The following is a 15,251-nucleotide window of genomic DNA, read 5'->3' on the forward strand; positions in this document are numbered from 1 at the left end:
TAAGCTCTAAACTCCTCGTCTCCTAATTTAAATTATATTTCGCACACTCTTATAGTATCTAGTAATTTTTTAAAAATAATTTTATACCCTTCTTTACTTTATTCAGTGTACAAGTATATTTGTTTCTTAACCGTATATCCATTTTAGTTTATTATTTTTTGATTGAAGGAAATTATTAACACTTAGAGATAATCTTATACCACAATTTAATCTTTTAATAACAATGAGTTATAATTTATATACTAAAATATATTATTGATTTATCATAAATTTCAGTTATGCTATAATTTATATAAAATAATACTTATTAGAAAATCTAATTATATAATAAGATATTTATATGCTGCAATATTTGATTAGAAAAGTTTAAACTTTAAGCATGTGTTAGTTGTTTACACATGTGTTAATGGTAACATGATATAACAACTTTTGGAGTAAATCATACAACCTTCCATATAAAAAACATACAACGTAATGTTTTTTAACCACTGGTAAGAACCAATACAGATAAAAAGAGTTAGAGTAATGTATGTAATTTTAAATTTTACTGAAAAATTCTTTGGGGAAGAATCTAAAATCAACTATATTAGCAAACTACTTGAATTTATATGACCATTAATTTCATGATTTGATATGTTTAAATTATTTGAATAATAATAATTTAGAAGATTAGAGCAACAAAATATACTTGAAAAAGAATCCTCCATCTAAAATCTAAAATACTATACACTTCACTCGATAACTGTTTGTCAAGAAGATAATAACTATTTTTAAAAAAGTAAAAAAAGATAATAAAAGAAAATATTACCAACACATTTAGATGCTCTCCTTATGTACTAACTAAAATGTCAAATAATCTTATCGCAACTAAGAAATCTCATTCCGGATCACACAAACAAACTAAACTAAAAGAAAAAAAAAAAGTAAATTAGTTCATTTATGTTGCAAGGAAAATATATGATATGAATTTTATGATTAAGAATGTAAGGACTAAAAAGTATGACAAAAAAAATATAAATGTGCTAAAAAACTTAATGTTTAAAAGTAGTTTTTTACATTTTAAAGATTTTAACTAATTTTTTTAAATTATTACGATTGACTCTAGAGAAATTCTATTCATATTAACAGAGGGAGGGATATACATTTAATTGAAAAAATTTCGATAGGTCAAGAATAAAAATACTTTTTTATTATAAATAAAGTTTTTTGAATCAAAAACTATAAAATTTGAAATAAAAATTCGAATAAAACTAGAAACCATCTGTAGTAGTTTGTTTGTATTATCTGGATATATAGTTAAGAAATTGAATATTAATTTTGAATAAATGAAAAGAATTATGATAAAAATAAAAAATCTAGTATTATGTAGGGGTTAGTTTGTTATAAAATAATTTGTAAATTTAAGAAAGTAAATATTAAAGAATTGTTTAGAAAGATGGATATTTGATTTATTATGGATTGAGAAAGTGAATGAAGAAAGGAATTAGAAGGAGAGGAGGGTATCTATGATCTATCTCACCAAAAGCGCGAGCGAGGCGTTTCTGAAATGATCTCCTAAAAAACCTACCCTTTCTTTTGACCACTCTCTTAAGCCTCACTCTTAGGACGAGTATTTTCGTTTTTGTTACCACGCTTTCGCACACTACTCTCTCTCTCTCTCTCTCTCTCTCTCTCTCTCTCTCTCTCTCTCTCTCTCTCTCTCTCTCTCTCTCTTTCTCTTTCTCTCTCTTCTCTTCCCAAATCGCCCTTTCCTTTCTTCTATCCATCGGTCTCAGGTACACACGCCACTGGGAAGCACCATCCACCGAATAATAACAATACAAAGGGAAAAAGGAAAACAAAAAGAAACCCTAATTGCACACACTTCAGGTGCCTCACTCTCTCACCCAACTAACCTCACTTTTTCATGTTGTTCCTCGTACGGGCTTTCTTTGCTTGCGTGCGATGATGACGTGGATCTGCTTGTTTCGTTGCAGGGGAAATTGAGGAGGGAAAATTTCTATTTTTTCCTCTCTTTTTGTGTTTTTGTTTTGTTTTTCAAGAAACTTTGATTTTGAGGAATTAAGGGTTGGGATTTATGTCCTTCAATCAATCAAAGTCCGAGAAGAGCGACGCTGTGTACCGAAAATCCGGGCGATCCGCCAGCTTCAATCAGCAGCGAGGCTCCTCCGGCGGTGCGTACGGCAGGGGCGGAGGCGGCGGTGGCGGCGCCGGGCCTTCTCCGTCGCTCTCCTCTAACCGGAGGTGAGTTTGGTAGGGTTTGCAATTTTGAGGTTTTCTTTCTATTTGATTTTATTTTTCTTTCTTTTTGAACTTTTGCGTGTTCTCATAGGTGTTGGGATTGCGATTCTAATTTAACCTTTTTTTTTTTAAATTTCGTGTTGGGTTGGGTTTTTTCAGTGTGAGGTGGTGTGGATTGAAATTGAGTTTGTTGTTCGGTGACCTAGGGTTATATGATTTGCTTGTGTTTTCTCTTTAATCGTTATAAGTGGCGTGCTTTTGTTCTTTATTTTGTTTCTGTTTTGTTATTGTTATTGATTTATTGTTGCCTGTGTTAGTTTTAACAAGAAGTCTAATAACAATGCACAAGGTGGGCAATCTAGGGTAAACCCTGCACTGGTGAATTCGGCTGAGTCTAATAGTACTTATGCAGCCCGGACTGTTCCAAACGGTTCCCACTTACAGCCACAGATTCATGGTAAGTTTGATGTAAATATGTCTTTTTGAAAATTGGTTCTTCGCTTAGTTGGTTTTTGAGTGCGGTGGTATGTTGTTTAGGGGAATTATATGCACATTGCAATTGGCAATGTGAGCGTATTTCATGTATTTATTTGAGTTCTTGATATTGTTTTATGGACGCGATCCGCTTGTAATATTTTGTTATAGGAGAATCTGATGCGCCAGTTACTAATGCAACTGCCAAGCCATTTGAATCGTCAGCTGTGCAAAGGAGCACCAGAGCTGTTCCAAAAGCTCCTACCTCTCAACCTCCCTCCATGAGTTCTGATCCAGCCGCCCCTACAACTCCTGCTAAGGGTATGTTGCCCTTGTAAATTTTTTATGCTGTACATTAAATACAGAAAATTAAAATAAGATTTAATCTGAATCGTAGTTTAGGGTCATAGTAAAGTTACATGTTATGAAATAACTTTTTATTCGTTACATTAATTTGTGAGAGTGATTAATGTTGTTGTATGCCCCAGCAGATGCATCTAAGGCATTTCCTTTCCAATTTGGATCCATCAGTCCTGGCTTTATGAATGGGATGGCTGTAAGTTTAATATCTACTAATTGCTCACTGTCCTCCTGGAGTAAACTTTTGTTCAGTACATAGCTCCTGTAACTATAGGGGGTTAATCATGTTTTGCTATTACTCGCAGATTCCTGCTCGCACAAGCTCAGCTCCTCCTAATATAGATGAGCAGAAGCGCGATCAGGTTTGCATTTTATTGTCTGTCCCTTCCCCTTCCTTTTTATATGTACAACAATATAGATATAAATTTGCTGCCGCTGCTGCATAACACTTTAGAAAGAAAGTTGTAATTGATGTCATTGACATCAACTCCTTCTCTGTCATAGAAAGTTCGCTATGACTTCCTTTTTCAAAAATTATAATCTGATAAGTGGGTGCATGCGTCTGTGTTTTAGTACTCAGTCTATTGAAGTAATCTTCATCTCCAGTTTGCATACTAATTCAAGCATTTTGTTTGGTGTATAATTTCATGAAATTCAGGCACGGCATGATTCTTTTAGACCTGCACCCTCCATGCCAACACCTCCTGTTCCAAAGCAGCAGGTAGTGAAGAAGGATACAGGTGTTAGTGACCAATCTAATACTGGGGAGACTCATACTGGGACTAGGGCAAAAAAGGATACTCAAGTGTCACCGTTACCCCCAGCAAGCCAGATGCAAAAGCCCTCTGTCATTCCTTTAACTGGAATTTCAATGCCAATGCCATACCACCAGTCACAGGCATCTGTACACTTTGGTGGTCCTAATCCACAGATTCAATCTCAAGGTATGTCATCAGCACCTCTTCAGATGCCCTTGCCAATGCCTTTGCCGATTGGAAGTGCCACACAAGTGCAGCAACCGGTTTTTGTTCCAAATCTTCAACCTCATCCTATTCATCCTCAAGGAATCATGCATCAAGGCCAAAGCATGGGTTTCACTCCTCAAATTGGCCCTCAGTTATCCCATCAGTTAGGCAACATGGGTATTGGAATTAGCCCACAATATCAACCGCAGCAAGGAGGAAAATTTGGTGCTCCTCGTAAAGCTACTCCTGTCAAGATAACCCATCCTGAGACACATGAAGAGCTAAGACTTGATAAAAGGGCAGATGCATATTCAGATGGTGGGTCATCTGGTGTGAGACCTCATTCTGGTATGGCTTCTCAATCTCAGCCTGCCCAGCAATTTGCAGCTTCTCATCCTATTAGTTACTATCCATCAAGCTCATATAGTACCAATTCTCTCTTTTATCCAACTGCTAGTTCTCTTCCATTAACAAGTAGCCAGATAACACCTAATTCCCAGCCACCCAGATTTAATTATGCTGTGAGCCATGGTCCGCAGAATGTTAGTTTTGTAAATTCATCATCTCATAGTTCCCTGCCTGTTAATAAAGCTGGCACTCCTATTACTGGAAATGCTGAACCACCTAATCCTGAATTTTCTCGTGATGTGCATAGTGCAATCTTATCTGCTCCGTCAGGAGTAACCTCTGTGTCAATTAAATCAAGTGGTGGATCTGGTGTTGTGGATTCGTTTGCCAATTCCAGTACCCAAAAGAGTGTATCCCCTAGTTCTGCATTAACATCTGGTGATGCTTTCTCTTCTGCACAACTAAAAGGGTCTGAAATAGCTGAAATATCTTCCCAGCAGTCTAAGTTATCCACTGATTCATCAGTCTTGAGCTCATTTCCAAATCTATCTTCTGCAAAGCCTGCATCAGCTTCCTTGTTGCTTTCTACATCTGCTGTCTCTGAAGATTCTGTTTCAGTTATACCTAATAATGAAGGCAGAAAGAAGGAATCTGTTAGTAGGTCAAATTCTTTGAAGGATAATCAGAAGAAAATACAGAAGAAAGGGCAATCACAGCATCAGGTACGTAAGTTAATATTTGTTAAAAACATCTTTTTCCTCGTTCGTTTTGATTTGCTTCAATTGTGAACATTCTTTTACCTTTTTTTTATCACTTTTTCACAGGTTGCTGTGCAATCTGCTCCTGTGCTTAATGTGCCTTCCCAAGCTGTTGATGGTGGTATACCTGATGAAGTTTCTGAAACTACGGGAACTGGAACAAATGATTCTGCAGTAATTACGAGTGAAAATATCTCAACTGCAACTTCAGACTTGTTATCGGCTACTAGTGGCAGCATGCCTTATGCTGTTGAAATGAAAACTAATGATTCTACAGAAGTGTCAACTCGTGCTTCAGCTGAAGGATCTTTCATGGGGGTGGATGATTTTAACAATCTTAAGAGTGCTGAGCTAGATGAACTGTCACAACAGGATAAAGTATTGCAGCCAAATATCATGGAAGTAGTGGGTAAAACAGAAAACTTGTCGCTTGAAGGATGTAAACAAGATGTCAGTGTTGGTGGAACAGAATTAAGACAAACTAAACAGGGTGATGTAAAGCTAAACACTGAGGCTGTAGCCTTGTGGTCTGCGCAGCCAGGGCAGGATGGATCTACAAGTTGTAGTGCAGGAAGTGATGGGACGGCTGATGAGACTTCTTTGGATAGGAAAGATGTTTCCTTGAACAGAAATGACAGTGTAATTAGTAATGAAGGTTTTTCTACAAATTCTGGCACATCAGATCAGCAGTCTGCTGATAGCATAGAAACATCTTCAAAACATTTGAAGGATGGTTCAGACAGTACTAGCAGTGGTGCAGTGTCTCTTCCAGCATCAGGTACCAAGGACAAATTGGTTTCGGAGCCTAGTAAGGTGAAACCTACATCAAAGAGTAAGAAGAAAAGAAAAGAAATTCTTCTGAAGGCTGATGCTGCTGGGTCAACATCTGATCTTTATAATGCATACAAGGGACCGGAGGAAAAGAAAGAATCTGTGATAAGTGCAGAGAAAACAGAAAGTGATTCTGCTTCTGGAAATTTAGAGCAGTTGCCTACCGAGGTTGCACAGTCAGATGATGTAGCAGACAAGCAATCTAAGCAGAGTAAAGCTGAACTTGATGATTGGGAGGATGCTGCTGACATGTCTACGCCAAAACTTGAAGTTTTAGATGAAACTGAACATTTTATTGAAGGAATTGCAGTTACTGGCAAAAAGTATTCTAGAGATTTCCTTTTGAAATTTTCAGAGCAATGCACGGACCTTCCTGAAGGGTTTGAAATCACGGCTGACATAGCTGAGGTTTTGATGAATCCTAATTTTAGTTCTCATGTAACTGAACGTGATTCACCTTCTAGTGGAAGAATTATTGATAGGTCAGGCAGCATGTCTCGTCGTGGGAGTGGTATTACTGAGGAAGACAAATGGAGTAAAGGTTCCAATGCATATCATTCTGGTATGCGTTTGGATGGTGTTGGTGGTAATGCAGGATTTCGTACTGGCCAAGGAGGCAATTTTGGTGTTTTAAGGAATCCACGCACACAGACACCTGTGCAATATGCTGGAGGAATTCTTTCTGGTCCAATGCAATCCATGGTAAATCAGGGAGGAATGCAAAGAAATAGCCCTGATGGAGAAAGGTGGCAGCGTGCTACAAACTTCCAGCAGAGGGGTTTGATTCCATCTCCTCAAACTCCTTTACAGATGATGCACAAAGCTGAGAAAAAGTATGAGGTGGGTAAAGTGACGGATGAGGAAGAGGCAAAGCAGAGGCAGTTGAAGGGCATATTAAATAAATTAACTCCTCAGAATTTTGAGAAGCTTTTTGATCAGGTCAGAGCAGTTAATATTGACAATGTTGTCACTCTCAATGGTGTCATCTCACAAATCTTTGAGAAGGCCTTGATGGAGCCTACCTTCTGTGAAATGTATGCCAATTTCTGTTTTCATCTGGCTGTTGCATTGCCCGATCTCAGTCAAGACAATGAAAAGATAACTTTTAAGAGACTATTGTTAAACAAGTGCCAAGAAGAATTTGAAAGGGGTGAAAGAGAGCAAGAAGAAGCTAACAAGGCTGATGAAGGTGAGGTCAAGCTGTCTAATGAGGAAAGAGAAGAAAAACGAACCAAGGCAAGGAGACGTATGTTGGGTAATATCAGATTGATTGGAGAACTATATAAGAAGAAAATGTTGACAGAGAGGATAATGCATTCATGCATCAAGAAGCTATTGGGTCAGTATCAGGATCCAGATGAAGAAGATATTGAAGCTTTGTGCAAACTGATGAGTACGATTGGGGATATGATTGACCATCCCAAAGCAAAAGAACATATGGATGCATATTTTGAAATGATGAGATCACTGTCAAACAACATGAATTTATCTTCTAGGGTGAGGTTCATGCTGAAGGATGTAATTGATTTGAGAAAGAATAAATGGCAACAAAGAAGAAAAGTTGAAGGTCCAAAGAAGATTGAGGAGGTTCATAGAGATGCTTCTCAAGAGAGGATGGCCCAAGCTGGTAGGTTGGGTCGTGGTCCAGGCAACAATCCACCTAGAAGAATGCCTATGGATTTTGGTCCAAGAGGGTCATCTATGTTATCTCCTAATGCTCAGATGGGTGGACTTCGTGGATTGCCTTCTCAAGCTCGTGGGTATGGTTCCCAGGATGCTCGTATTGATGAACGGCAAACTTATGAGGCTAGGACATTGTCAGTTCCCTTACCACAAAGACCTTTGGGTGATGAATCAATAACCTTGGGACCAATGGGTGGTCTTGCGAGAGGAATGTCCATTAGAGGTCCACCTGCTGTTTCAAGTTCAACCGGTCTTAATGGTTATAATAATTTTTCGGAGCGCACTTCATACAGCTCTAGGGATGATCCTGCATCAAGATACGCTCCAGATAGATTTTCTGGTTCTACTTATGATCAATCTAGTGTTCAAGATCATAATGTGAATTATGCAAACAGGGACATGAGAAATGCAAATAAGTTTGCTGAAAAACCTGTTGTAACTTCGCCACCTGCCAGAACACAAGGGACAGCAGTCTCCCAAAATATTACCCAGGATCGATTACAGGACATGTCCATGTTAGCAATCAGAGAATACTACAGGTACTGTTTTCTCTTTATGGTGTTTTTAATCCATTTTGTTTCAGCTTGCTAGGCCAATTGTGCTTTTTCTTTGAGGAACACAATTTATAATTTAGTATTAGTCATTTAATTATAACTCCCATATAAGCAGTTTTCTTTTTGTTCTCACTTGAAAGCACCTTGTTTCTCTTGTAAGACAGAATATTCCCTTTTGGTGAAGGATTTTATTTGTTGGTTGATATTGTGTCTTTTATTGTTTTGTTTCAGTAAATGCATTGCTGTCAAAGAATATTAAAAAACTGATTTTAAAATTGCGACATTGATATTCTATGCACATTTTTAAGCAGTGAAATTTATGCCAAGTTCGCCGTGGGTTCTAGCATTAGTAAATGTGAAGAAAATATGTATATGAATTTGATGTATACATCAATTTTTAATAGCTATATAAATGTAAAGTTATAAATGGATGACTTCATGTTTTATTTGTTTCTCATTTTTTTGGCCTGATTATTTTTTCTAATCCTATAATTTGATAGAATAATGCCATTTGAAACATCCCTTCATTACTTTTGTATGCACGTGATGAGTACAAAGTGATGACCAAACAATAGGGTTTAGTTTCACTCCTAAACTATGATATCTTTTTATAGTTTTGAACCCCTGACCTTTACAGTTGTGGTTATTATTTTTTATGGTTGCGGACTTGCAGTATGTTTAATGGATTCAATTTACTGTATTGGGAAATGTTCTGACGACTAGATTAATTTATCATGTTTGGTCTGTAATTATTTTTTCCAAGCGTGGATCTTGACCTCGCTTCATCTTTTTATCTATATGGGGCAAAGTGATGACCATACCATGGGTTTTAATTTTGTTTCTCCCTGCTTTTATTTCTATTCCTCCGGTGATTCAAACTGTTTTTGTTGCTACTGCTACAATCATTTCGAATTGTTATTTTGCTGCAACATCCGGTTAATGTTGAAAATTGTTCAAGATATAGATTCGCCCTTTAAGCTTGTAATCATAGTTTGTTATTAGAACCTTATGATTCACAATTCAAATCCTATGATTTGGTTATTTTTTTCATTTGTATTGTGAGATGTATATCAATGACTTCTATACAGTAAGTTAACATGAATTGGATTTGGGCAATTTATATCCCTGACACAAATCACGCCATTTAGTGATTGTTATTTTTTCTTTGTTAAAAATATGAAAAAGCTATATAAAGCTTAAATTGTTTAAAGATATTTAAGGAACACTTAGTCTAATTGATTATTCCACATCTTAACTCATGCAATGCACGTACTCTATTTGGCTATTTCTTTGTTTTGTTCCATGTGTCTAAAATAACTCAGATGTAACTAATAATTTGTTTTTACAAGACTTATGGTTTAGTTGCTTTATTTATTTCTTGGACATTTAACACTACATAATATAATATCTATAAGTAAATTCTCATTGTCTTTGAATCTTACAGTCCAATACAAATTATATTTCATGATAAAAAATTAGCTTGAAGATTCACTGTTGAATCCTGACTTAAAAGCCTTTTTTAAGCATTTTCCCAAAGAATCTTATTTCCAAGTTATTGTCTTGTTTGGTATTCTTCTGACTGTTTGATTGTTCAATCTAGTGCGAGGGATGTGAATGAAGTTGTTCTATGTATCAAAGATCTGAACTCTCCAAGCTTTCATGCTTCCATGGTTTCTATCTGGGTCACAGACTCTTTCGAGAGAAAGGACACCGAGAGAGATCTTTTGGCCCAGCTGCTTGTCAAGCTTGTGAAATCTCAGGATGGACCCTTGGGTCAAGCCCAGCTCATCAAAGGGTAAGATTTTTTTTTTATAGTATGATGACAAGTATTTTTAAGACTCTATCCTTTAAATAAAATAAATTGTTACTGATTAACATTTTGTGTTGGCTAGGTTTGAATCTGTTCTTAGTACTTTGGAAGATGCGGTTAATGATGCCCCCAAAGCACCGGAGTTTCTTGGCCGTGTTTTTGCCAAAGCTATAACAGAGCATGTAGTCTCTTTGAACGAGATTGGGCATTTAATACATGAGGGTGGAGAGTTACCGGGGAGCCTATTAGAAGGTGGGCTTGCAGCTGATGTTCTTGGAAGCATCTTGGAGGCAATAAAAATGGATAAGGGTGATGCTGTTTTGAGTGAGATCTGTGCAAGCTCCAACTTGCGGTTGGAGAGCTTCCGGCCGCCGGAACCTCTTACATCAAGGAAGTTAGAAAAATTTATTTAGGGGGATAGAGGAAAATATTTATTTATGTCTAGTGCTAATAGGATGCTCAAATTTTCAGAAATGGTTCTCCATGGAGGTGGGTGGGGAGATTTTATGTTCGGATTTCTGTCTAAATATTATTTCTGCCATATCTTCACTGCAATTATAAAATGCTTCAGTTAAGCGTCTGAAAATTTTAGGCCGAGTTATATCATGAGGTGAGGGGTTTGGTTTATTTTTGTATCATTCAACTGTCCATGAAAATATACTGCCATATTGATCTGCATAACGTCCATGTGTATAGGTAGACTCCTAGTTTAGTAAGAATGTGATGTAAATGGGATATGTGATTAAGTATAACGCGACATTCTAAATTGTTTTAAAATATTACTTCACCATTTTTCCCTTTGTAGTTTTGGTAATGGGAGAAGTATGTTATGCTCTCTGTCGACCAAGTTGAAAAAACCCAAAACTAGATATTGCATGGGCATTAATGGACGTATGCTTATAGTTTAATTATTCGCATTTTCTGTTTTGAAGATTCTGATTTATGTATAATTTTTATTAATTCAAGATATTAGTGTAAATCTCAACGACTCTTAGAACTTGCTGAAAGATTTTAAATTCAAATTTAATGGTGTGATAACTATCTGATTATTATATGAATATGTATACATCTAGATATAAATATCTGCCTGTGTTATATTGGAAACTAATGTGATTCTGAGCTCCTGCAATTATCGTTCTAACTATTAATTTTATAATGTAGTAATTTTTAGAAAAAATAAAACCGCACTTTCGTAATATTTATTGTAACTACACATCTACTCCTCTTATCTATACCAAGAGTCACCAAACTTTTGTGAATTCGTTGTTCTAGTTGCAATTTGCACATGCATTTTCTCTCTTGTTTTTTATTTTTTGTGCTTTTTAGTGACATAAAATTCCATGACATTTATGACCGTGTTTTGTTATATGTTATTCTGACTCATTTTCAAGTTAAGTTCAAATTTAACTTTAAAATTTATGCAATATTATCTTCCATCTCATTGGCACATGAAATACTTAAAGGTGGATAAATGTACATTTTTTTTGGTTACTTCACATATGTGTAATGCTTATACCTTGTTAGTAGAATAAATTGTAAAAGTAAATTTTGATGACTTTCCTTAGGAGGCACGTCTTGATCAAGATTTTGCATATCTTCACATAGGCATATCAGACTATAGAAGACTTTTTGCAACCAAGATTGTGTTGGATATCATTTTGATAGAAAAAACACAAGTTAAGTATGTTAGTTCATCAAACTTTGCTTGATCTCATGGTTAACAAGAAGCAAAACTCTTGACTTTATCTATAAAAAAGGTGGAGTACATGTTAAGCAAAATCTACTACTCTTAACTTTCATAGGTAAAATACCAATTAAAAGAATTACTTTTTGCTTTATAAACAACATTTGTATCGTCACATTACTAGTACAATTAATATATCTAAGAACTCTATCCAACATTCTAATCTTAAGTGTACATGTATAGGTTGAGGAAACCTCAGACCATAGAGGGACGAGGACAACTTAACCTGCACCAAAAGGTTAGAGACATGTATGACACTACTGTAATATAGATCCATATAAGCAAAAAGACATATCGTAGAAGAACTAAGGATAAGAAAGTACATTAGGAACCCTAAAACTTACTTACGAACCTTAGGTCTAACAAACATGACCTATCCAAATACTATATATAGTCATTGTTCACGAGGTTTGTTGGTAGAATCATTTATTATAATTTTATTATTTATTGCTAGCAACTAACTTGAACATCAAAGTATTTTTGTAAACTCTCTCGTTGAGGTCATCTCACTCTTACCGAAAGAGAACACATTGCCATCCGCAACAAAGGATGCATCAACAACAAGAGTGAAGTAGAGTGGATACGTGAAGGTTCCCGATACACCTAGACCTAATAAGAAGAATAATGTGCTTTTTAGGTACGTCTAGGTCTAGCATGAACGTTTGGCACCCACCGTGGGGTCGAGTTCCATCTTCAAGCATGGTATCGACGAGGAACATGGCAAACAATGGACGTAACAATGACGCAAACGAAGGACTGAACCTTATGAATTGGCGGAGTTGAGGAAGCAAAGCGTCAAAGACACCGAGACAATAAGAGTGTGGAAGAGGAGATTATGGGATGAAGAAGAAAAGGGAGGAGGCCAACCTCAGACTAAGACAATTGAGCAAGGAACAAACCAACGAAGAATTAGCACAACTAACATATCCACAATGCTCCTGGGCATAATGAGTCATCCTTTTATAGATGGTATTGTGGAGACACCTCTCCCCTAGGATGGAAGGCACTCCACATGGACAAATACAATGGCAGTACCGACCCGGAACGACCATATACATTCTTACCTTACTTAAGTTAGGTTCTATTCCACCAAAGACATGGTCCTATGAAAAGTGTTCCCTACTTCCTTAAAGGCATAACCCTCACTAGGTTTATCAAGCTCCCCTCAATCTCTATAGACTGCATCGACACTCTAGCCTTCCACTTGGGACCCAATTTTTCATAAGCAAACCACACCATCTCACATTTATAGCTCTGATTAACATACGCTAGGAAAAGGGAGAGTCATTATCAACATTCATGGAATGCTTTGGCAAAGTAACATTCAACATTCCCATCCTTAGTCTCGAAGTTGCTCTCCATAACATGATGACAATTCTGTGTTCTACCCTTTCATGGGCAACCTGTGTAAAAGCCTGACAACAATGATAAATGAGCTGCAGTAAAGAACAACCAAATACATGCAACTCGAGGAATTAAAGGAGTTCAAGAGAAACATTAGAGCTGAAAACATGTATGAGAAAAACCAAACACAGATAATGCCCATAAAATAACGTCTCGACCTTTGTTACCCAAAACACCAAGATTCACTAGGTACACCCATTGAACGCCCCTAGGTCTCAAGTATTGGAGGAGGCTATACACGCCGACCTCCTCACCACCCTGAGGAAGGCAAACTCACTTCCTATCGTAAATACTATTCGATAATGCCAATATCACATAAACTTTAGTCACAATACAGGCAAATGCACTGCGATCAAGAATAAGAAGGAGGAACTTATTTAGGTTAAGCATCTACGACGTTTTATAGCTTAGGAGGGAGAGTTGGTCAAAGGGAGCCCAAGTGATATGAAGAAAGGAGAAGAGATTACCAAAGACGTAAGAATGAATATAATGATCATAAGAGACGAGATCAACCAATGAAGGGGAGAAATCAACATCTTGATTCCAAACCCTCTTTTAAAGGAACTATTAACACCATTGCAAGAGGGTTTGCTGGAGGGGGTCCTCGACAATCGTAAAGAAATAGTATCTAACGACAATACAATTTGTTAATGCAATGTTGACATCCATGAGAAGGTGTATGTCACCCATCACCTTCACCAACACAAACTTTAAGGCCATAGATCTTAAACAGGATGACCTATGGTGATAAAGGTAGAAATAAAATGTTTAGCGGTCAAGAAGGTACGTTGATTAAGGAAGTTCAACAACCATTATATGTTAAAACAATATCGTCTAGAGATACTAGACTTTCAATTCCAAGTTTTGAAGTTTAACATACAACACTTAACGAAATATCATTTAGTGAAGTATAACGTCTAAATGAAGTGCATATTAGGACATATTTATTAAACGCTAGCAAGATAAACAATTATGTGTCAATTATAAAAGGTTAAACACAAAAGCGTGTTTAAGAGAAAGCAGTAGTAAACACTAAATATTTTATTAATTGAGACACTACTTTGAAAAGTACAAACTCACACTAAATGCTCATACTACGAATCATGCCTAAACACTCTCTTAACGTAAGAACATTAAATGCATGAGTGTACTGTTCTTCTATTTATTTTTCTTTTTCTCTTTATCTATGTAGGTAGTGACTACCCTAAGTTTACTTAAAAGCATTGCACATGGATCAAAAATATGTGTAGAAATAGGAAGACATTCTTGGAATGTTTTCCTAAAGCTTTGTGTCCTGCCATAGTCTTACAAGCTCTCACTGCTAAAATAATGTTGCTTTTTCTAAGATGTAGAAAAGTACAAATCTTCGTACTAGAAGCCACTTACTTCAAGAAGGTCAACTCTTTCTGAGTAATGATCATTTCTCGAAGAAAGCTATACAAGGAGGACTTGCTAAAGAGAATAAAAGAACTTTTTCTATCATTGAATCGTTACGCTGTTATTTCCTTTTAAAGCTTACATTGTCTGAGTTTGTTCTTAGAACAAAAAAAATTCTTTCAAGTTATCATATTTCATTGTATTCAATTTCTCCTCTCTTTGAGAGTTATTTGAATATGTACTTGTAATTAAAACACTGATTGTGTTTGTATATTAAGTAAATTAATACACTTGTATTGTTTAACTCAGTTGAGTTAAACTGTCTAGACAATTGTCTAGGATTGATATCAGGAGTGGTTAAACTCGAGGTAGTTAGGTTGACGAGGGGAACCAAAAGTGGTTGATAATACTTGTATACTAAGAGTGGGTTGTGCTCGCTTATAATCTTGTATAAGATTAATGGAAATCCTTAAGAGGTGTTAAGGGAGAACTGAACGTAGCTTAGGTTGAGTAAACTAGTATAAAAATACTTGTGTTATTGTTTTTTTTGTTCAAAACATTTTCCTAAATGCTTACTCGAAAACACAAGCATCTAACAACTATTGCAGTTTATCTAACACTCGTAATAGTTATTAAACATTGTTTTTGCGAAAGGAATTTGAAACACTATTCAAAACCCATGTTTCTAGTGTTTCCCTATAT

At 36.2% G+C, this 15,251-nt stretch overlaps 1 protein-coding gene across 2 annotated transcripts; it reads left to right on the forward strand.

Moving 5' to 3' along the window:
• The first annotated feature begins 1,538 nt into the window (after positions 1-1,538).
• LOC108328913 (eukaryotic translation initiation factor 4G) lies at positions 1,539-10,610 on the forward strand. 2 transcript variants are annotated; one of them, XM_052873843.1, is made up of 10 exons: positions 1,539-1,869; positions 1,977-2,244; positions 2,559-2,698; positions 2,887-3,036; positions 3,204-3,271; positions 3,381-3,437; positions 3,734-5,110; positions 5,213-8,199; positions 9,815-10,009; positions 10,107-10,610. In XM_052873843.1, exons 2-10 carry the CDS (start codon positions 2,078-2,080, stop codon positions 10,435-10,437), a joined length of 5,472 nt encoding a protein of 1,823 aa, XP_052729803.1. In that variant the 5' UTR covers positions 1,539-1,869; positions 1,977-2,077; the 3' UTR covers positions 10,438-10,610. The 2 variants fall into 2 exon arrangements, with proteins under 2 accessions (XP_052729803.1, XP_017418305.1); XM_017562816.2 differs by having other exon boundaries at positions 1,540-1,869; positions 3,207-3,271.
• Positions 10,611-15,251: the final 4,641 nt, after the last annotated feature.

Source organism: Vigna angularis, chromosome 2, assembly GCF_016808095.1.
Source record: "Vigna angularis cultivar LongXiaoDou No.4 chromosome 2, ASM1680809v1, whole genome shotgun sequence".
Classification (NCBI taxonomy): Eukaryota; Viridiplantae; Streptophyta; class Magnoliopsida; order Fabales; family Fabaceae; genus Vigna; species Vigna angularis.

Coding starts and splice junctions, on each gene's coding strand:
- LOC108328913 (XM_052873843.1), top strand. CDS start 2,078: ATGTCCTTCAATCAATCAAAGTCCGAGAAGAGCGACGCTGTGTACCGA. Junction 2,245..2,558: donor TCGCTCTCCTCTAACCGGAG/GTGAGTTTGGTA, acceptor TGCCTGTGTTAG/TTTTAACAAGAAGTCTAATA. Junction 3,438..3,733: donor ATGAGCAGAAGCGCGATCAG/GTTTGCATTTTA, acceptor CATGAAATTCAG/GCACGGCATGATTCTTTTAG.